The 21,096-nt window shown below is 37.9% G+C and overlaps 1 protein-coding gene across 5 annotated transcripts in view; it reads right to left on the bottom strand.

The window, feature by feature from the left end:
• LOC106745280 (sodium/potassium-transporting ATPase subunit alpha) overlaps nucleotides 1-21,096 on the bottom strand; it is a 74,377-nt gene that overhangs the window by 38,108 nt on the left and 15,173 nt on the right. For 2 of the 5 annotated variants that reach the window (XM_014620741.1, XM_014620740.1), the window contains exon 1: nucleotides 11,483-11,579. The exons of 2 other annotated variants lie outside the window; for them this stretch is intronic. In XM_014620741.1, the coding sequence (XP_014476227.1) occupies nucleotides 11,483-11,494 (12 nt within the window). In that variant the 5' untranslated portion in view covers nucleotides 11,495-11,579. Of the gene's footprint in view, nucleotides 1-11,482; nucleotides 11,582-21,096 lie in introns of those variants that run through there. One more of the 5 variants, XM_014620742.1, reaches the window with a different exon arrangement.

The raw sequence follows: 21,096 nt of genomic DNA, 5'->3' as shown, positions 1-21,096 counted from the left end.
ATAATAAAAAAATATAACAGGATCAAGTTCGTGAACGTGTACAATACTGAACAATTTTGAGTCGTTCGGCGAGACTAGCTAATAACTCTTTCGAAATTCATCGACATACCGTTTTAACTCGATGTTATCAGCCTTTTTTAATTTTCCAGATTCTATCGATAAACATAAACAAATATAGGCTTCATTAAATTTCATTATATTGTTATTAGTTTATTATTTATTTGAGTTGATTTTTAATTCAATTTGGCACTCATAATAGGATTTCAGAATCATAACAAAATATTTTACGCTGCACAAATATACTCTATGTCCGTCTTGAAAAATGACGATTGGATATCTCTCTCACGAAAGATATAATACGGATGTGTGCCGTTCGTAAGCTGGTTGATATTCGGCCGGACTCGTTCGTCGAGAAGGAGCGCACACGCAGGCGTTGCGACAGCGGGCCGACTGGCCTTGCACTCACGCACGCATTACTACTCTCCCGCAACTGAGAGAGAGAGAGAGAGAGAAGGGAGGGGAAAGAAAAAGAGAGATCCGCGTGTGTGTGACGTCACGCGTGCGTGGCACAGGACGTTTTACGAATTGGGTCAAGAGGGAGAGATTGGTCATTTAACTCGAGAGCCACGCTTTACGTGTGTACTTTTGTGCCGCGTGTTGAAAACGATGTAATACGTCGTCGGCAGACGCGACGCGATTTTCCTCGTCTTCGGTTTCGAAACTCCGCCATCATCGCTGACGTCGCTGCTGTGCTCGGCTTTCTCAAAACGTCATATTTTTCTCTTGCTTTCGTGGTAGTCCGGAAATATCCCACGCGTTATAATATGTTGCTTCGGTTAACGCGAATGAGCGGACACGTCTTTTGTTCGATCACCAGATAGTAAAATTCAAATGCGGAAATCGCGATTTCCGGATCGATTTTAAATCTGCGTCGTTTCCTCCTCCTTCAATACATATACACATACACGCACATGCACACGTGCACATGTACAAAATCCCTTGAAAAAGAGAAACAGTGATATCTTTTATTTCGATGTCCATGGTAAAACTATTTTGTTAATTTTGGCGCTCTATATCATCCGGTTGTTCGGAAAAACTTTCAATTTCAATCGTGATAAGTTTCCACCTGCTTTCTCCTCATTTTATTTTTGCCGGTATATTAAGGATTTGGCGTTTTTAGAATCGAGTATATCTTTTTATCTATCTTATTTACGTTTATCTATCTTATCTAATCTGTTTATCTATTAGTTATCTCTTTCTCGCGAGATTTAATATTTCCGAGAAGTAATAATCCTAATGGATACTTGTATTCGCGAAGACGAGAATTAAATTGAGGAAGAATTGAAATAACATATAATGAAAAATGTGCGACTTTGGGCAAGTATTAATTAATCTGTCGAGCATTTACAGTAGCCGCAACAAAAGGAAAATAAGTTTCAAATGCGTAGTTCGTGTTAGACCACGCGCCGACTCGTTTCTCAACTTTGTTATTTTAACTCGCATAGTACACACACTAAGCCCCAATTATTCAAAATACCCAAATCACTTATTAATCTAGCTATTTGCGTTCGTGAAGAACCATACATTGTCGTCATGTTCACCTTGGAGGGAATCGAATCATGTGAATCTCTTTATCGATCAAATGTCATCGGAGCGACTTGCGAGTAAAAGGACAACGACGGATCGCCTCTCTTTTTCTCTCTCGTGCGCCTTTTCATGATTAGAATTTTCAACGAACTCGGAATAGGTATAATCGGAGGAGGGTAGACAGAAATCGAACTTCTCGGAGAGGAGCGAAACGACCGTGCACGTGTGTACAGTAGTCTAACGACGGAGAACGATCTCGGAAAAATTATTCAAACATGTTAGCTCGAAGTAGTTGGTCGACGTAAGCGACATTCTAACTCCGTGCGTAAACAAACGGTAACTATGTCAATAATTTATATCTGTAGAAAAAGAGTATTTTATGAACTAACACGCGAACGGCGCACTATTGATCGCCGAGAAACTGTTTGTGCGAGAATTTTCTCAAACGGCTTGCATACGTCTCGTAAAGGAAATATTTTGATATAATTATTATTATCATCTTTTTCTTTTTACTATTGATATCCTGTAGAGTAAAATTACATTTGGATAGATTTTAATTAAATTTTCATACCATAATGTATTACAGATTTCGCTAAATACAACCATTTTTGTATGTAAATTGTTTTTTCATATTAATAAAATTTTGCCTGCTACACATGATATTCTGTGCAGCACAACATCGGTAACGTGTTAATATGGATTTTGTCCATTTTTATGAATTACAATATGCAAGTAAGTTGCGGTCGTGACGCGAATATTAATGATAAACTTAATTAATAAGTTAAAACGAGTTGTCGCTCTATGCTTGATCAACGAAGAGACGAGAGTCCTCAAAAAATGAAAAAATCTCTGAGTTGCGGCAATAAAAAAGTAATTGTCACATGAAAATGAATCACGCAGGCGAAATACTAAAACGAGTAAACCGATTATCACGGTTTTACACAGATAACGTGTGTGATAAACGAGTCAGCAAAGAATCTATTCCGCGGGCGTTCCACGTGTAATCGCAACGTCACCGGAACACATTATCGTCGTTTCGCAGTCAGCAAGTTCGAAACTTCCTCACTTCAATCATTTTTCTCGTTTTTCGCCGCTTATGAAAAAAGAAGCCGTGTTTCAACTTTGCTTCAATTATGTCTCATTAAACTCGACTCGAGCTCGTTGTTATTCCGATTATCGCAGTCCAATTACTTCGACACTGAACGAATTCGTCACGACTTGCTTAATAAACATGCGGGATCTGCTTCGAAGTGTCATTGGGAAAACACGTTGTAGAATTAAAACATCGGATTTGTAAATTGAAAGTTAAACTTTGAGCATGACGCCAGGTATTAATCTCTATATTAATCCAGATGATAAGAAAAGCGCACTTTCCTACTTTTCGGCAATGCAAGTCGTCGTTGCGCGCATACGTTAGTTCCTTGCGCAGGCAAATACAAACAAACAAAATTCGAAATTCCCTCCCCTTTTGTCTTGGCCCGGTTTACTATGTTGCGACGGAAGAGCGCGGGTCGAGGTTCTGCGATTAAAATTGGATTTTCGGCTATTCTCGTCCGGCCGTCCCTGAGAGTCTTTAAGACATTGAATGTATTTATGTCACACCCGTTGGAGAAGCGGGCTCCCTCCTTTCTCATGTATGTACCATCATCTGGTGCTCTTTTTCACCGACGACGGCGGCGGCGAGCGAGCAGTGCAACGAGATCCAATGCAAGAGAATGCATATGCGTATGTTTGATTAGTCAATAAGACGTTCATCATCAATAAGTGCACATATATCGAAAAAAAGGAAAACAATTTCAATTCGATACGTTTCCGTACACATATACATGCGCGCATCTTCGTTGCCCCGCTATCTGCACGACGTACGAGAAGTGATCAAAAAGTGTGAAAAGTGAATACTTTCACTACAGAGCGCCACTTAGCGAAGAGATATAGAATTTCCTTATCGAAATCTAAACGTAGAACCTCCTTTACAAGATGTAACAAGTTTCAACTTGTTTCATTCAGTTCTTGAGCTACAGTTTCAATTGATGGTTGAGTTTTACGAGATTTTTAAACTTGTCGTAAAAATCACAAACGCGTCAACATGAATTTTGTTTCAAACTTCAGAAAAGTGCCAAAGAAACACACGAAATGTTAATGTTTGTTTACGGAGATATTGCAGTGATCCTTAAGACTGTTTATAAGTAGTTCAAGCGATTTCGTAATGATTGTGAGTCGATTGAGGACAAGAAACATCAGGATACCTTTCAACAACCGATGAAAATATTTAAAAAATCAGTGAAATGATTCGATCAAATAGGCAATTAAGTATTCGAGAAATTTCTAAGAATCTAAACAAACGATGTGCGAAAAGTCCAGAGAAGTAAAGAAACGGTTTTATCCTTTAACGCTCCTTGCTACACATCATTTTTAGATGTATAAATTAATTATCGGCTACACATCATTTTTAGATGTATAAATTAATTATCGGCCTAAATTCAATCAATTATATTGCATTTATTTAAACTAAACTTTTTTTATTGTCACGTTAGGATTTTAAAATATCAACTTAAAAAACCATAATATCCGACTCTGTAGCTAATATAATATCAAAAAGTAAGTAAATAAATAAAAAAAAGTAAGCACAAGTCCAATAAGCAGCATGTCAGGCATTGCATGTTTTCCGTGTTCCAGTTTAAAAAAGTACTAGCGAGGTTAAGAAAATGATTTGTTCAACCTTAGTGGAAGATGCTGTGTCCTACAATACATGTAAAAAGTGGTTTCAGAAGTTCATGCATGATCTGCTGCATGACAACAGCAAGGCCACACATAGCGAAAATCACCAAGGACACCTTATATTCATTGGGTTGAGAAGTTCTCCCTCCATGCTGTTTATTCTCCAGACTTAGCCCCTTCGTAATAAAAAGATAAGAAGACAGAAGGAAAAAGAACAATTACAGCGAAATACTAATACGTATGCTCCGTCGTGGTTGTCTACATGTTCGTAAAAATATGGGAAGAGAGAAGAAAAAGACGAATGAAATAAGAAGAGAGAGACATAGAAAAATAGAAAGAGACCTATTTGAATGAGTTTGGAAAAATAAATCCTATCTCAACTGGTATAAACAGTCCTCTTTTTACAGAATATATGTCTGTCGCAGTTCTCTAAATGAATCTCTATTTATTTCCGAATATACTACTTATTACTTCCCTAAGTATTTCTTCGAGCAGATAAAAACTGCAGTCATTTTGAAAAGCTTATGGATTAATTCTCACTATTCGTTCAGACAATGGCAGACAAGCGTGTTTATTAGTTTTCCTTCAATTTTGTATAATATTCTCATTGTCAAAAAACACATTATCAACAGATATTGTCTGCTAATAGTCAGTTTTGCCATACGATAGTCTATTGGCCGACGTCATAACATTTATTAGCTTCTTTCAAAATGATAAAAAATTACATGTCATAAACATTATTTTATTATATACTTTATTATATATGTATCTTTCTCTCTATAAATATAGTCTATCCAATCTTTGTCGGTTAGACGTCGGATGTGACTACAAATTAATATCCCACGTGGATATTAAATTTTTCTTGGTACATGTAATACTTCGTTTACAATATCATTTTCCCGAAAGTATTATTCGCAATCATTATCCTGCATTGTCTGTATTTAGAAAGTGTTTGTTATTGTAGCAGACAATTTCTGTTCACATTATATGTTAGTTTCGTCTCTCACGGACTCTCCCTCTTCGGGTGGCCAAAACATTCTCCCTGAGAATGTCTGTCTAAAAATGAGTTCAGACCAAGAAAATGAATACGAACAAATATCTACGAATGAGTTTAAAAAAATGAGTATGAACGATACTGCGAACATGAGCACACCAGAAACGTCAGCGAACGTGTTAGATATCGTGTCCGTACATTTAAAAAAATGTCCTTGTTCATATCCATTTTTCGAATTGGTCGTAAATATTTGCTCGTTCGCTTGAACCCATCTTAACGGCGACTAAATGTAACTCTCATTAATACTAACGTAATTTTTGCCGAGAAATTACACGGAGTATACACACGAGTTTTCCACTCCGCAGTAAAGCTACGCGGTAATGTTAAAGGTGTCGTGAGATTCCGCATAATTGGCCGGCTCGTTATCTCATTAATGACACATCGGAATAATCGCGAGACGTAAGTCCGACGCTGGTCGTCTGGTTGCACGTCAAGTGTTACCGGCGACGATACTCATTCAGATTCGTAAAAGTTATATCTACTCCTGGCGACGTGACGACGATACGCGTCGTAATTTTATTGTAAAATTTCAGGAAGCGCCGCTTTAACGTTGATTACTCGCGACGAATCACAAATGAATCGCAATCGGCGACCATAAAACGTCGCATACTTAGCTCGCGGACACACATACACTCGTAACATAAAACGAAATCGCGAGAACATGTCGCTTCACCGGAGGATAATTCCGCTTTATGATCCGGACGCAATGTTTCATCGTCGCGAACGAACATCCCGGAGACGCATTACTAATCAGTAAATGATGTTAATTATAAAACGTTGAAATCACTAATAAATGAAAGTGAAAGATCGGATCGAATTGAAATTCCAAATTTATGTCTCAAGGACAAATATATAAATTCCTCCAAATCTCGTTCCTTCCATTTTTCATGAAAAATATGCGTAAGATAGACATGTATATATGCGCGCACCCAGCAATGTCTTCTGCTTAGAATAACATTTCATTAGTCTAGAAATAAATCTAATGCGATAAAGCCGTGCACGGAAGCGAGAGAAAATACGAGACTGACCGTCCAATTTAGTATCGAGCGTTTTATTTCAAGATAGGACTTGCGCTCTGAGCCGGCAATCCTTAAATATATCATGGATATCGATCGCTAATACTCGAGTTTTCTTTCGGCCGGAAGTATACACATTGTATGTACGAATATTTGTGTATGTATGCGAGGCTGTTACTCTATAACTAAATCGCTTCAATATTAATTACGAGAGAGGCATCCAAATGAGTTGAAGCAAACCGAGAAAGTAAATCGCGCAAACTGTTGACCTATTGCCAGTAAAAAAACGCATCTCCACTCGCTCGCGCAACGAGATTGCGTCGTCGACGTGCCAGAAGACATTAACGATTACCTTCTTACTTTATCGATAATGGCCAGCCAACTGGGCATAATGATACCGAAAGAAATCGAACGGCGTCGATTGCGGCATAAAAACAATAAAAGAAACAAAGTTGAGGATACAAGGCCGAGCCTCAAAGAGCCCATCTTTGTCTTGATCGATTCTTTTCGACGTTAGTTAGCACGGAAAGAGTAGCGTATTGAGCACGAGAAAAATTTGATCAATCGGTACAAAATATCAGATTAAGTAAGATAAGAACTACAAGTGAGAACGTAGGTGGCGCACGATTTGAGTGCGAGATATATATATATATATATATATTAGAGATATATAGAGATAGTTATATATATATATATATATATTTATTTATTTATTTAATAATTACTAAATATGTTTTTTATTTGATTATGCAAATAAAGTGTGTAAAAGTAAAACGAAATGTGTTTAGAATTTTAAATACCTCGTTGTCCCGGTTTACATGAACCATTACTATTCATACATAGTTTTGTCTCTTTCTACACGGAAAAAAAAATTCGTGCAACTGAATTTCGGTCATGACAACCGAAATTTTTTTGTTATCTGAGAACCAGATGAAAACTCGATTGTAAAGACAGGAAAATTTCTATAGAATGTTTCCGCTGCTCGGACAATTGTACTCGATTATCTTAACCGATTTAATATTGCAACTCGACAAAAATATAATTTTTTTCCTAGTTCATTGAACTTAAAACTTCTCGGTTCCGAAACTATCACCTTAGACCGCAGGACCACTAACGCTGTTGGTATGTCGCTTCGCATTCTCAGCTTAGGTAACCGAATAGCTCTTAACGTATTTGGAAAGAAAAATTTCGATTCCCCAAACCGAAAGCATTTGTTGATATAAACAATTCTTCAGCTAGTAAAAAAGGCTACATGTTACTATAACCGAAACTTAATTAACTAAATATTTTCAGTTGCCATAATCGAATTAGTTTTTTCCATATATATCTCTCAACACGATTTCGGTTCCGTCTAGTATTATATATCGATGAAATAAGTCTTAGCATGAATAAAAATGAATACAGTGTAGAAACTTTCGAGCTTCTTGCTTCGAACTTGCTACTTCAAATAGTCTTGAGAATTCCCTTAAGAATGCAAACGTAGAGACTCGAATCGGAAGAAACTAACATGACGACGAACGCGAAAAATACAACTTTTTCGCGATATAGAAAAGTATGTCGTTCTAGTTGGCCGAGCGCTAATTCGACTGATGATCGATATGCAACATCGATATGCCACGAGTATGCTTGTGTGTTGAGTGTATATATGTGTGCGTGTATGTTACGTGCATGTGTGTGTATACATGCGTGATTCAATGTCGCGCAGCGCCACGAGTGATGTCACTCACGTGACGACAGCAACGACGATGACGATGTCGGCGTCGAAAATAATCGAGAAGCGGAAGTTGCGCGAAAGAATTTCAATGAACGGTGGGGCGTCGCGGAGAGGAAACATTCTCTTAAAAGAATCGACCTTTTCAATCGAGCGTGACGATCCCGAAACGATCGTGAACTCGCGTCTAGTTATTTGTTCATTCAAACGTTGCACCAAAGTCGCACTTCATCATTTTTCTCTCCTCATTTCGACGTCGTTGTATTTCACGAAAAAAAGGAAGAGGAGAAAAAAGAGAAGGAATCACTGATCTAGCGTTTCGATATTGTGTCCTTTTCAACACTAGCCACAGATAATTGTTAAGATATTGCACAATGATACTTGCAACGTTACGTAATAGTACCGAATGGACAGTACATCTTTTTGATGCCATTGAAATATGGCGCTACATCGTGAAGAATGTTAGAGAAATTCGAATAGGATTTACGATTCATAATTTCACACATCGATTTCATGGCTTTTAAAATGCTAAACAAGAATCCTAATCTTAGTCTGGAAGAAGTAGGAAAGAGTCGAGACTTCAGTGATCATTGCGTGTATCTTTTTATTAAGTGACACTGAAGGGAAAGAAAAGCGTCACGCAAAAGAGAGTGAAATAATAATTAAATAATTAAAACATTACACGCGAATTCTAATTTTAATTCATTCATGAGATAATCAAATCTGAAAAATCCGATGCAAAATTTGTGTATACAACACAAGAAAATAAATTGGACAATCTTAAAATAAACAATAAAATTGTAACATTATAGATGTTAGATTATAATGTAAAAACTATTACGTTTACGAGACAGAACACCACATCTTTCACTTCACCAATCTCAGTAACTTCTCGTATTGCAAGAACCTCGCTAAATTTGTCCGACTGTAATTAATAATCTCCAACTAACCGAATTATCTCGTTTCCAGTTGTTAATTTTCCTAACGTGGATGTCACGTGAATTGCATTATCCCTTCGGTCAGATTAAGGTTAGTGCCGTGTACTTTCATCGCGCGATAAATCTCGCGATACGGACACATCGAAAGCTCGGACATACCGACAACTCGAAGCGAATATGTAACGTGCAGCTAGCAACTACTGGGATAATTAATGAGAAATCAGCTGAAAAATTGCACTGAGAAATAATAAATAACGATACAAGAGAATGAACACGATAAGATGGAAGAGTTCCTGATCGAGGGCGTGTCGATTCTTCAAGACACGTCATTCGTTTCGACTATTCGCACAAATTATTATTATGTTTCAAGAGATTCGAAAACAGTCATTTGAAACGACCGAAGTAACGAAATCGTCTCTGATTTCGAATTCGATTTAAATGATAATCTGGGGTACTGCGAGACCTAACCTAACCTAATCTAATCCCATTGTTGGGGCAGCGAAAAACTAGACTTTTAGAGCACTGCCGACAAGATCATTGGGCGCAAATAATTGTGGCCAGAGAACGACAACAGGGTTGCAAAGTTTGACAAATTCTGAGATGAATCGGTTATAAATTCGTTACTGACAACAATGTCGTTACACAATTATATACACAGATCACATATTTAAAACCGTTGTTTTCGCTCGATATCATCGAAAGATGTTGATTGATGAACTCGATGTGATTGATCGGACGCCGTTGATATTCGGTAATTGTTGCGGTGAGAGTTCAGTCTATACATTAAATAAAATGACGTTATCACTCTCGTCTGATTCTGAATGATATCGGTGGTCGAGAGATTCTATTTCGCCCTGAAGAACTTACGTACGGCCGCGGCGGGTTCGCAGCGATTGAACTTTACCGCGGCTCTATAAATAACGATCGCACGTCCTTCTGCTACTTCCACAACGCGCGTAATTAATCGATTCGTCTGAAGAACCAGATCCTAGGAATAAAATAGCGATAGGCACTTACCTTATTCGTTCATATTTATTAATGATCTTTTCTCTCGAATCAGGGCGATGGCAATTCGAAAAAGGGACGGAAGGCCTCGCACAAGAGAGGCGTAACCTTACGACTCGCCGAACGTGGGCTTGCGTGCCCATGGTGCGCAATCTGCGCAGAAGCGTGCTGAGAAAATCACTAAGCGTATTTGCATCGGGCGGAAGATCTTCACGTCTGTGCATCACGGGCGATTCTATCTCACGATAATGAATCGCGTTCGACGAGCGATCTGTAATTGGTGGATGAGCGAGTAGCTTCCAGATGAAATTTCTTTCCGATAAAGAGGAGACCAAGTGGAGCTTTCGACGACAGCCGGAATGCTTTCAGAGGATAAACTGTCACGATTTTTTTTAATTACCTAGATGAAATTCCGTCGTCGCGCATTCGACAGTCAGCTATATGTCATGTGATTCTGTCAAGGAAACAGCACAGAGAAACCGCCCACGCGAAAATGTAGTTGGGACAATTTTCTAAAAAGATACCTGTGGGGAGAACTTTATGAGATACAAGTAATACATATGTGTGTGTGTGTGTGTGTACTTAAGAACTTTAATATATTTCATCACGGGGCCACACATGAGACAGGAGAAGAAACGAAAAGACAAGTGCGAGAAAGGTTTCACGTCAAGGAAGTTTCCCGTTTTCTTGCTGACATATCATTAACTGGTCACTACAAGCCTTGATGGAAACCTACAAACGATGGGGAGAAGAAGAAAGAAAGAGAGGGGGGAGGAGAGAGAGAGAGAGAGAGAGGGCGACACGAGCGAGGAGAAGAATGAGGGAAAATCGTAGAAATCGAAAAAGAGATGGAAGAAAAAGATACAGATAGAAGAATTTCCTGAAGATTCCTTCCTTACCCTTCTCATTCCCCTTTCACCCCTGCTTTCTTCCACCCCATGGATCGAAGTTCTAGTTCGACAGCAGTAAGAGACTAACCTCTTTTTTGTATTTCTCTCTTTCTCTCTCTCTCTACTCTCTCACTTCACCCCGCCCTCACACATTGCTCTCCTTTTTTCTTTTTCCTCTCCCCCACTCTCCCCCTCTTATATCATTCACCACCCATCTGCTCGATTTTTCCAAATTGTATCCAAATAGCGTATTCACTAACACGAATTATGAAGACAAAAACTCCGCGATTACACATGTGCTCTGCATGAAAATCACCCGCAAATGCTATCACATCGGTTCTGTCACTCGAGTCAGCTGCGTCCAAGCAAATGGACATCCCTTTCTACCTGCCTAGCTGTTTGCCTGCTTTTCGTAAACTCTGGTGTCGTGCTGACAAAAGCTTCCCACACGACATGTTAAAGACTAGCGACCTTATCTCTTAAAGCGCTCATAGTAGTGTCACACGACGGATCTCTCTCTCCTTCCTTTCTTTTTTTTTTTTAACAGAATTCTAAACACAAACCTTGTCACCCATGGCTGCGGCGAGCGGTGTTCGGTGAAACAGAAGATCAGCGACGCGGCTTCGGGTGGACCAGAGACTGACTGGCGTTTCATGTCTTCGAGGACCGCCGGCATCATCGACCCGTATTCCCCACCGCCGCGCGCTTACCCCCTCCGAACGACCGGCAGTCTCCCACTCTTTCCGCTCCTTCCCCCTTTCTGCGTTACCAACGGTGTTCATCCCGCGCGTCGTGACCTATCTTATTTCTCTCTCGACCACTCCTCATGCACTTGCATTACTATGTAGGACAAGGGGTCTTTTTCTTCCTCAAATTCCATACGTGAAATTAAAAGACACCGCGATTGAAACTAGTGCGTTTGGTTTTATTTCACGCGTACTAACAAAAGGAGAGAGAGAGAGGATTGCGCGAAGAAACATTTACTATCCATGTTAGTTGCGAGCGAACGTACGAATCGTTTTCGCGAGCAACAATGGTATCGAAGTTCAAAGAGAATACGCGACGATTGATACTTCTTCGAAAAGATCGAGAGATTTCGAATTTCAGTTGTTTTTAATTCGTTTCACGAATTCGATCTGCCAAGCGAACAAAGTTAGGGACCCGATTACGGATTTCAATCGAGTCGATAAAAAAGCATACTACTCGCAGCGATACAGGAAGTTACGAATATCCATGTCAATTAACGAGAGTTATCTAGAAAGGCGCACGCGCGCCACCACCCAAGCGGGCTTGCCAAACCCCGCGACCCGCTCTTGGGGCTGACCCCTTACCCTAACGTCCCCTCCCCCTCTCTTTCACTCTCTTTACGGTCGTCGTAACGACACCCCTTCGCCGCCGAGAACCCGGTTGCGCACGCACCCGTTCTTCGTCGTTGTCGTCGTCGTCCGGCGTGAAACTACCGCCGCGTCACACCGCGCCCCCAAAATGCCACGGCGCAAGCTCTCCACGAGCAGTGGTCCTCATCGCGCAGATTACCGTTTCGGCATCGACGTGGTAATTTGGCGACGGTGCCAGTGACGTCCTCCGGGAGCGGTCGAACTTTCGATAGAATTTAGGGCGAAAATGGATCCGCTTAAGATTACGGAGAAGTTACGGACGAGAGCGCATATAATGACAGGAATAGTTGGAAGTAGTGGAAATCGTGCTCTGTTCTTTTATACTAATTATTTCATTCAGTGATATCGGATACTAATTGTGTTTTATTTTTTGCGAAGACGTAAAACGACTGAGAGTAGATGTTTCAAAAATCACTGCGGAAAACAAGGAAGGATGGAACAAATAGGAGCTAATATCTACTTGGCGAATTAAAAAGTAGGGGAGATTTTGTCGATGAGAAGAACGAAGCATCAATTAATTGCAGAAGACAAGAAGCGGCACGATTTGAGCTGAAAGACTGATTGAATATTTCACCTTGATTACACATAATGATGTCTGTATGTACATGCAGTAAACGGGATGAATGATAAAAAAAGCTCTGCGCAGACTTATCGAACGTGAGGGAACATTGATGACAAGTGACGAACGCTTTAGACAGCTTGGCGCGCTTTTATCGACGGATAAGATAAATCCTTAAATATTGTACTCGTTATTCTACGTTGGGAATTAGTTCAAATGAACTCATTTCGTATCAAGAAATACATTGAAGCGATCCTCAACACAAGGAGCGATAAGACGAAATCTTCAGTGAGATCTTTATCGCGTTCTATCGCGACCCTGTGTCATCGGTATATTAATAATGCGACCTCTTGATGCATTGAATGCATTTGTACGACACGACTATCAATGCTTTATCGTCGGGCGTTTCGCATGGCATCAATTTCGTAAAGTGAATACATCCCCTTTCACTGTTGCGTCTATTGTTATTCGTCGCCGACGACAAAGCACGTTGCTAGGCGATATCAATGATTGTGGCACCCAGATGGGAAGTTCGGAGTGTTGCGGCGAAAGTGTTAAAGGAAACTTTCATTGCTGCTCAATACTATCGTCAGCGAAGAACTGAATATTCGAGTGAGAGAGAATTGAGAGTCACTGGCGCTCGCTCGCCACGATCTGTGCTACTGGGCTACGCGTCCGCACACATCACATAGCCGCTTTGCCCGTCTGTCCGACCGACCGACAAACCGACTCCACTATTATTCTCATCTCCTTTACCTTCCGCCCGTTTCGGCTGTACATGCTATCTTGTCATGCTTGCTGTTCGCGGCCAAACGCCCAGCCTCTCAGTTTATGTGACGATTACTAAGTTTCTTTAAGAGAAGTTCTAAGAATTTATTTCTGTCCTTATTAGGATTACCGCGGCCACCGAGCCAATTCGACAGAACGGGTGTCCTCTCCTTCTTATATTCTTCTTTCCTCTCCTTCTTCCTTCTCCTTTCCCTAACCTTTCATTTTGCTCCTAAAAAATATTCAAAAGATATTCACCGTCGGTTCAAGAGCGAAAAGCCCTTGAGAAAGTTTAAAATCGAGATAACTGAGACCCACCGCGTGTTATATATTGTGTCCCGGATCTATCAAACCACTTTTCGCGTGAAGATTCCTTGGCTAGACGTTAAATTGAATTTCTTCTAATAAGAAAGGTCAAGGAATCGGTAGTTATTATAAAATTAAAGAAATTTGAATACTATACCCCTGCATTGTCTGACGAGCAATGCTATTTGCTATTATTTAAACGTTTCCGCCCATAGAAGACCTATGGTTATTAACGATAATAAATGTCGTTATTGTCGCCGTTATATTCGCAATTTATGTATTTGTCTAACTGAAATCAATTTTATTTCTAATTCTCTTTTATTAACCCGGCAAAAGTCATCTGGAGCCACTTCAGACCCCAGCGGTCCAAAAATGAGACTCAAGTCGCAGTGAGTTTTTTTTTTTACTGATCGGGAAACAATACTTTTTATTTGGACATTTAGAGACCTAACCAATGCAACAAGAGTTGGCTATGATCCGTCTCATTCATAATATAAGTGTAAAAACTCGGAGTACAAAACGACCAAGTGATCGTTTCCATTACAAAATTAACCAAATATGATAAAAGTTCATATTATGAATACAAGATGATAATAAGTTTGAATGAAATTATGTATGCCTATATATCCAATAAACATTATGCAGCATTTATATTACATCTCATACGATAAAATTTTCAGAAACAGAAAAAAACAGAAAAATAGACAAAGACGCAATAATAAAATATCTAATATTAATATTTATTCTCTATAATTAACATATATAGTTAACATTAGTATTTATTATAAATGAAATGAATATTTTAAACCATATTTTCATTTAATGTTAAAGATAAAAATATCTATATTTTTAAAAATTTATAATTTTTTGTTTAAAAATATATTTTATGTTATACATTTATATAATGCAATCAAGAGATATAAAAATAAATAATCTTTTACAACTCTGAATTAATACTAGTAACTCCATTAAAGGTCGCGATTTAGCCTTATTTTACAATCTCATAAAATAAATGTTATTTAATATATTCCAAATCTTTTTTAATAATTATTCTTTACGAACATTTAAATATGCTGTCCCATCAAGAATAGGCAATAAAACAGTGTTTTTAAAGATATCTTTATTCATTCAAAATACCATCATATTAAGGTATTTAATGCACTTATTTCGTTTTTTAAATATTTTTTGAATTTTTCTTCATTTTTTTTCAAAAAGTAACGAGTGAATCTATATTTACAATGTCTCCAAATAATAATAAATCATAGAGCAGTCGATAATATATGTTGTTAATAATAGTTATTTTTAATTAAGGTATAAATGGTTTCAGATGAACGTTTACGTAAAAAGAAGGTGAATATTGCCGGGTTAATAATTAATATTCTCTCTCTCTCTCTCCACTCTCCCCCCCTCCCTCCTCCCTCCCTCCTATTTTCTTCATATTCAATTTATACTAGGTGGGTGCAAAAGTTTTAGTCTTTTTTTTCAGCCTTTTAATGTAATTATTTCAAATTAAAATATTTTCCCACTGTTTTGTGTTTTTAAGGTTGGTATTGAACTTTCTAAAATGCCATTCATTACAATTCAATGGTGCAGCACATAACTTTAAAAATAACAGTTGATATAATGAGCGACGAAAAACTTTATATTCGACATTGCATTCAATATGAATTTCAGCAAGGAAAAAATGCTGTTAAAGCATGTGAATCTATTTGCCACAGTCAATGATTGGATGATTTAGTCGACAACATTGAGAAGAAAAAATTATTTACCGGGCAAGGGAGTCGGAAAATCATTTTGCTGCACGACAACGCTAGGCCGCACGTTGCTCAGACTACTAAACAAATCTTCATTAATTGAGCTGAAAAGTTCTTCCGCACGCGGCGTACTCTCCTGACTTGACGCCTTCGGGTTATTCTGGTCGACGCAGCACTCCTTAGTAGAACAGCGCTTTCGAGAGCAAATATAGCAAAAATACGAAAATTCAAAATTACCTCCAAACTGACATCTTTCTTTCGCGAAGGAATTCGACTGTTACCTGAAAGGTAGAAGATTATAGAAAATGATGGAAAATATTTTAAAGATTGATTTTCAGTCACTGTATTATATAGTAAATGAATAAAATTAAAGAGAAAAAACTAAAACTTTTGCATAACCTAATATAAATATCTAGTAGCTAATTAAATTCGTTAAATCCTTGTTTTTAATTAGGCACCATTTGTGACGTCATTGCGTAACGATCGCGAGTTGTTTTTTGTTAACCAGAAGAAGAGAGGAGGAGAGGAGGTTCTTGAATAAATACAATGGTATGTCACATCTTTGTATCGTTTGTTACCATAGCGATTTCCAGAAAGAGCGGATAATTAGCAGCGTTCGTACGTCGAGCGACGAATGCTGAGTTGCGGTCAGACATCTCGCGTTTTAGCAATGAGTCATCTTATTACCCGAATTACTGGATAATTATCTTCGTCCTCACTGTCGGTTATTATATTAGTTGCGGTGTGGAAATCTACAAGCTTGTAGATTGTAATATAAATTTAATGAGCGAGCAAAGAAAGGAAATTATGATTAATATCTAATTAACGATTTCGAAGAGTGTCAAATTACAGGCACCAATCGAAAGAAATTATGCTAAGAAATTTCATATTTTGAATGTGCTCAATAATCATTTTAAAAAGCGCCTTGAAAATCTTGATTAAAATATGAATTACAATGCGATTACTGCCAACGATATCGTCCTCACTGAAGTTTAATCGCTTTCCGACGAGTCTTTCCCCTGTAAGAAATATTGACAAGAAATATTGACTAATTATACATGCTTACGTATATTATATATATTCATAGAGAGAGAAAGAAAAAGAGAGAGAAAGAGAGAGAGAGAGAGAGAGAGAGAGAGAGAAATATTTCGCGGCTTTTTCTCACTCGACAAGAAGAAACACCGAGGTAAGCTTACGAAACTTCAAAATAGAGCACGCAATCGTGCGTTTAATGCGTCAACGGTTTATGCGCTTAAAGTTGTTTCTGTTCCGGTTTTGTCATTGTCGAAAGAAAAATATCGCGGGTATGTCACAGGTTTCCGTAAATAAAAAATGAAACACGGCGAAGAATAAAATCGTGTGCGTGACTGACCTAAAAAGAAAAACATAAGGCAACAGAAAAAGAAAAAGGAAAGAAGATAAAAAAAACGGTAGTTATGTACGACCGCGAAGAGTAAGTTCGATCGGCGTGAAGAAAAGACAGTTAAACGGAAAATGCGAGCACACAAAGTGTGCGATAAAAAATTTCGCTGTGTGACATTATGAAGGCGTTTTTCACTTAGTCGTCAATAATCCGATGCCGCAGGAAAATCAAAGAGCTAACATGCCAACTTTGCCATGTCATTAGATGTACGAGATTGCTCGAACAGAAATATTTATGCACACACACACGCGTACATGTATGTGTATAGTCATACGTAGCGTTTGCCCTAGATGATTTTAGATTTATCTAAATGAAGATGAGAAAAATCCAAAAAATTCGTCTTAGATAAAACGATTTTGCTTTTAATTTATCTAGATGCTAGATAAGTAACATTACTTATCTAGATGATTTTTTAGATGATACTGTTTTCATGAGAGACTTTATAAAAATTTATAATAAAAATTATGCAAACTTTTATCGGAAAAGTTGTGCATATAAAAGTTGTAGAGTGTAAAAAAAATCTATTTAATGATCTTATCAGTTTGACTTTAGATGGCTGGTATATATATATATTGGCATAAGCTTCCGCCCATTGTAGAGAGATGTCGTTAGTAGCACTGCTTATGTATTTGATAAAACGGCAATACATGTATTTGAAAGGTATGTGTTCAAGCGTTTGAGCCAAGTATTTGGCATTCGTTCGAAGCGTAAACAAGAGTAATTTTTTGCGTTGAAAATGTCGGAATTTATTCCAAAAAAGCAACATTTGCGGAAAGTTTTACTCCATTCTTTTATTTTAAAGAAAAGTGCTGTGGAAACGCATCGTTTGCTCGTAGATATTTACGGTGAGCACGCGAAGGTGCATCGAAAAAATTTGAAGATGCAAAATTGCAAGCATTACTCGAAGAAGATCCATGTCGATCGCTCGATGAATTGTCAAAAGAATTAAATGTTAATAGATCCGTTGGAAAACGTCTATATGCAATGGGAATGGTGCAAAAAGAAGAAAATTGGGTGCCATACAGATTGAAAGAGAGAAACATGGAAAGACGTTTGGTCACGTGCGAGATGCTGCTTCAATGACAACAAAGGAAAAATTTTCTGCACCGTATCGTGACTGGCGATGAAAAATGGATATATTACGATAACCCTAAATGCCCGAAAACATGGGTGATGCCAGGTGATCCAAGCCCATCAACGTCAAAACGGAATATCCATGCTTCGAAGATTATCTGGTGGGATCAAAAAGATGTATACTATGAGCTGCTGAAACCGTTTGAAACCATCACTGGCGATCGTTATCGTCTGCAACTGATAAATTTTAACAAAGCTTTGAAAGAAAAACGACCAGAATGGGATAATAAGCACGACAAGCTGATTTTGCTCCATGACAACACTAGGCCACACGTTGCAAAACCGGTCAAGAAATACTTGGAAGGAGTGAAGTGGAAAATTCTGCCCCACCCGCCGTATTCATCGGATATTGTTCCTTCAGATTTCCATTTGTTCCGTGTAATCGGCCCTTTCTGGAGAGTGATTCAGTTCTTATGAAGGTATTAAAATATGGCTTGATGAATGAATCGCTTCAAAAGAACAAGATTTCTTCCTTCAAGGAATCCATTTATTACCTAAAAGGTGGGAGAAAATTATCCGATGAAGCACACTTTGAATGAACTCACTTTGTATTGTTTTGTTTAAATAAATACCTCTTTTTCATTAAGAAAGGACGGAAACTTATTCCTATACCCTATATATATATATATATATTTTTTTTTTTAGACTCCTTATGGAGCGTAATCCGAAGATCGACAGTCACCACGATTCGATCAGTTCATAAACAATAGCTTTATTCAAGTCATAATTTGTCGCTAGTCGAGAGCAAAGACGTAGATACATGAGAATATAATGCATCCAATTTCTAGCTTTTATAAATGTCTCTCAATTTTACGGGAAACAAGTTCTCTTCTTCGCAGCTAACTCATTCCTCGACGTTACGTAAAGCCTAACGTGCAAAAAATTCCTTAATTATATAACGTAAAAGCGAATCAAGCGCAATCGTGAAAGAAACAAGTTTTGTTTCGTACACGCAGAAACGTTATATCTTGTTAATTGTGTGTCGCGCTGCAAACTTTTTCACATTGCAATAATATCACCCAACGGTTCTCCCAGCATTGCTCGAACAAACATTGGCGCTTTCTTACAAACCTATAAGAACCAGTAGATTAAAATCGATAAAAATGATGAAGAACAGGAGGATTTAAATGCCCCGATAAGGCGAAATGACAATTCGTAACAGATGCACCGAACAAGTCTGGTAATAGTTAACGAATATATTTGGTTGAGTGTTTCAATGCAATATTTGATAATTAATACCAAATATGAATAGCAATACACAACAAATTACTTAGTAATACCGAAAATATTATTATTTATTTGTTCATATTTACCAAATAATTTGTTAAATAAAACTATTTTATTAATACTTATAAAAGAGAATATGTAAAAGATTCATCGTAATATTTCGACGACACTAATACTAAGTTCAAATTCCCGCGAATCTGAAACGCTTTGAAAATTTAGAAATAATTTGGTAAATATGAACAAATAAATAATGATATTTTCGGTATTACTAAGTAATTTGTTAAATAAAACTATTTTATTAATACTACGATTGATCGTGCGTGCATTGTCATAGTAGTCACAATTTGGTTGACGTTCATATCTTCATATCAATTAGATATCATGATTTATCGCACCCTACATCGCTGCTTGATTACGTATCGAAAAAATCGGTAAATACAGAAAAATGAAAAAAAGAATCACGAGAGAGAAACGAGGACATCTCGGCACTGCTTAATTGGATTCCGTCATGCCGCATTAACCCATTAGCTGCCATGATCCCCATTTGTGGCTCAAAACAAAACATAATTTGAATATAATTATACTGTTACACAACTTTTTGTACATATATATAACTTATCCGGCCAAAAATTTCAAAAAAAAATCTGGCAGTTAATGGGTTAATTATCTGGCAATTACGATTCACGCGATTTTGGCTGAACAATGACGTTCCGTCGAATGCGTTTTGTGGAAATTAATGACGAACGATGTTTTCTATAGAACGATACGTGATAATAGGTTGCATATGCAAATGCGATATATTCTGGTTAAAGCGCAAGTTTAACATAAGCGCTGGTTTAACATAATAAAAGTCAATAACGAAGAAATTGACAAAACAAGATATTGCTTCCGATAAAACATCTTATCTTTTGTATATACATTTCAATATAGTATGTACAAAATAGTGTATATATTTCAATAATCGCCGAAACAAATTGGATGTGTGATGTTAAAGATCGTTTAATTTTGAAGAAAATGACGAAGATACATATCATACTTCTAATATTCAAAATCGGTCGTTTAGAAAAAAAGATTCTTTCACGAGATTTTGGATTTGATTATATTATTTATCATTTTCATTAGAATCATTATCGTGATTATTATTTGTAGAATCTCATAAATCTCATGCATCATATATTTTGAATCGTTTTATACATGCAATTTACAAGCAATACGCAATGCTCCATGACGAAATAACGGTTTTTTGGCACGCGCTTTTCGCACGAAATGAAGAAACCGCGAGAGATGCGGCCAGGCATGTCTTCACCAAGATGAGGAAACCGCTCGCAAACCAGCACCAGCCAGATTTATTTCTTTTTCTAGTTTATCCTCCTTCAGGTTGGTTTCTAAGGAGACTCTCGGGTACGGTGTTCACCGAGCGATCGGCCGGAACGATTCACGATGACGTTAGTTATGCAATCAGTCGCGACTGGCCTTGGGCCAATCTTGCGTATCAGTCACACATTCTGCTCTTCTCTCCTCTCGCTGTACTCCGTCGAGGCAGGAGAGAGAATACAAAGCGAGATATATGATAGTGATTAGCAGAAGATGAGGTGGTGGAGAGGTAGAC

The sequence above is a fragment of the Dinoponera quadriceps genome, unplaced genomic scaffold (genome assembly GCF_001313825.1).
Source record: "Dinoponera quadriceps isolate SergipeBrazil2010 unplaced genomic scaffold, ASM131382v1 scaffold1527, whole genome shotgun sequence".
Lineage (NCBI taxonomy): Eukaryota > Metazoa > Arthropoda > Insecta > Hymenoptera > Formicidae > Dinoponera > Dinoponera quadriceps.
Note: the sequence above shows the minus strand (reverse complement) of the source record. Positions and strands in the feature narration are given on the sequence as shown.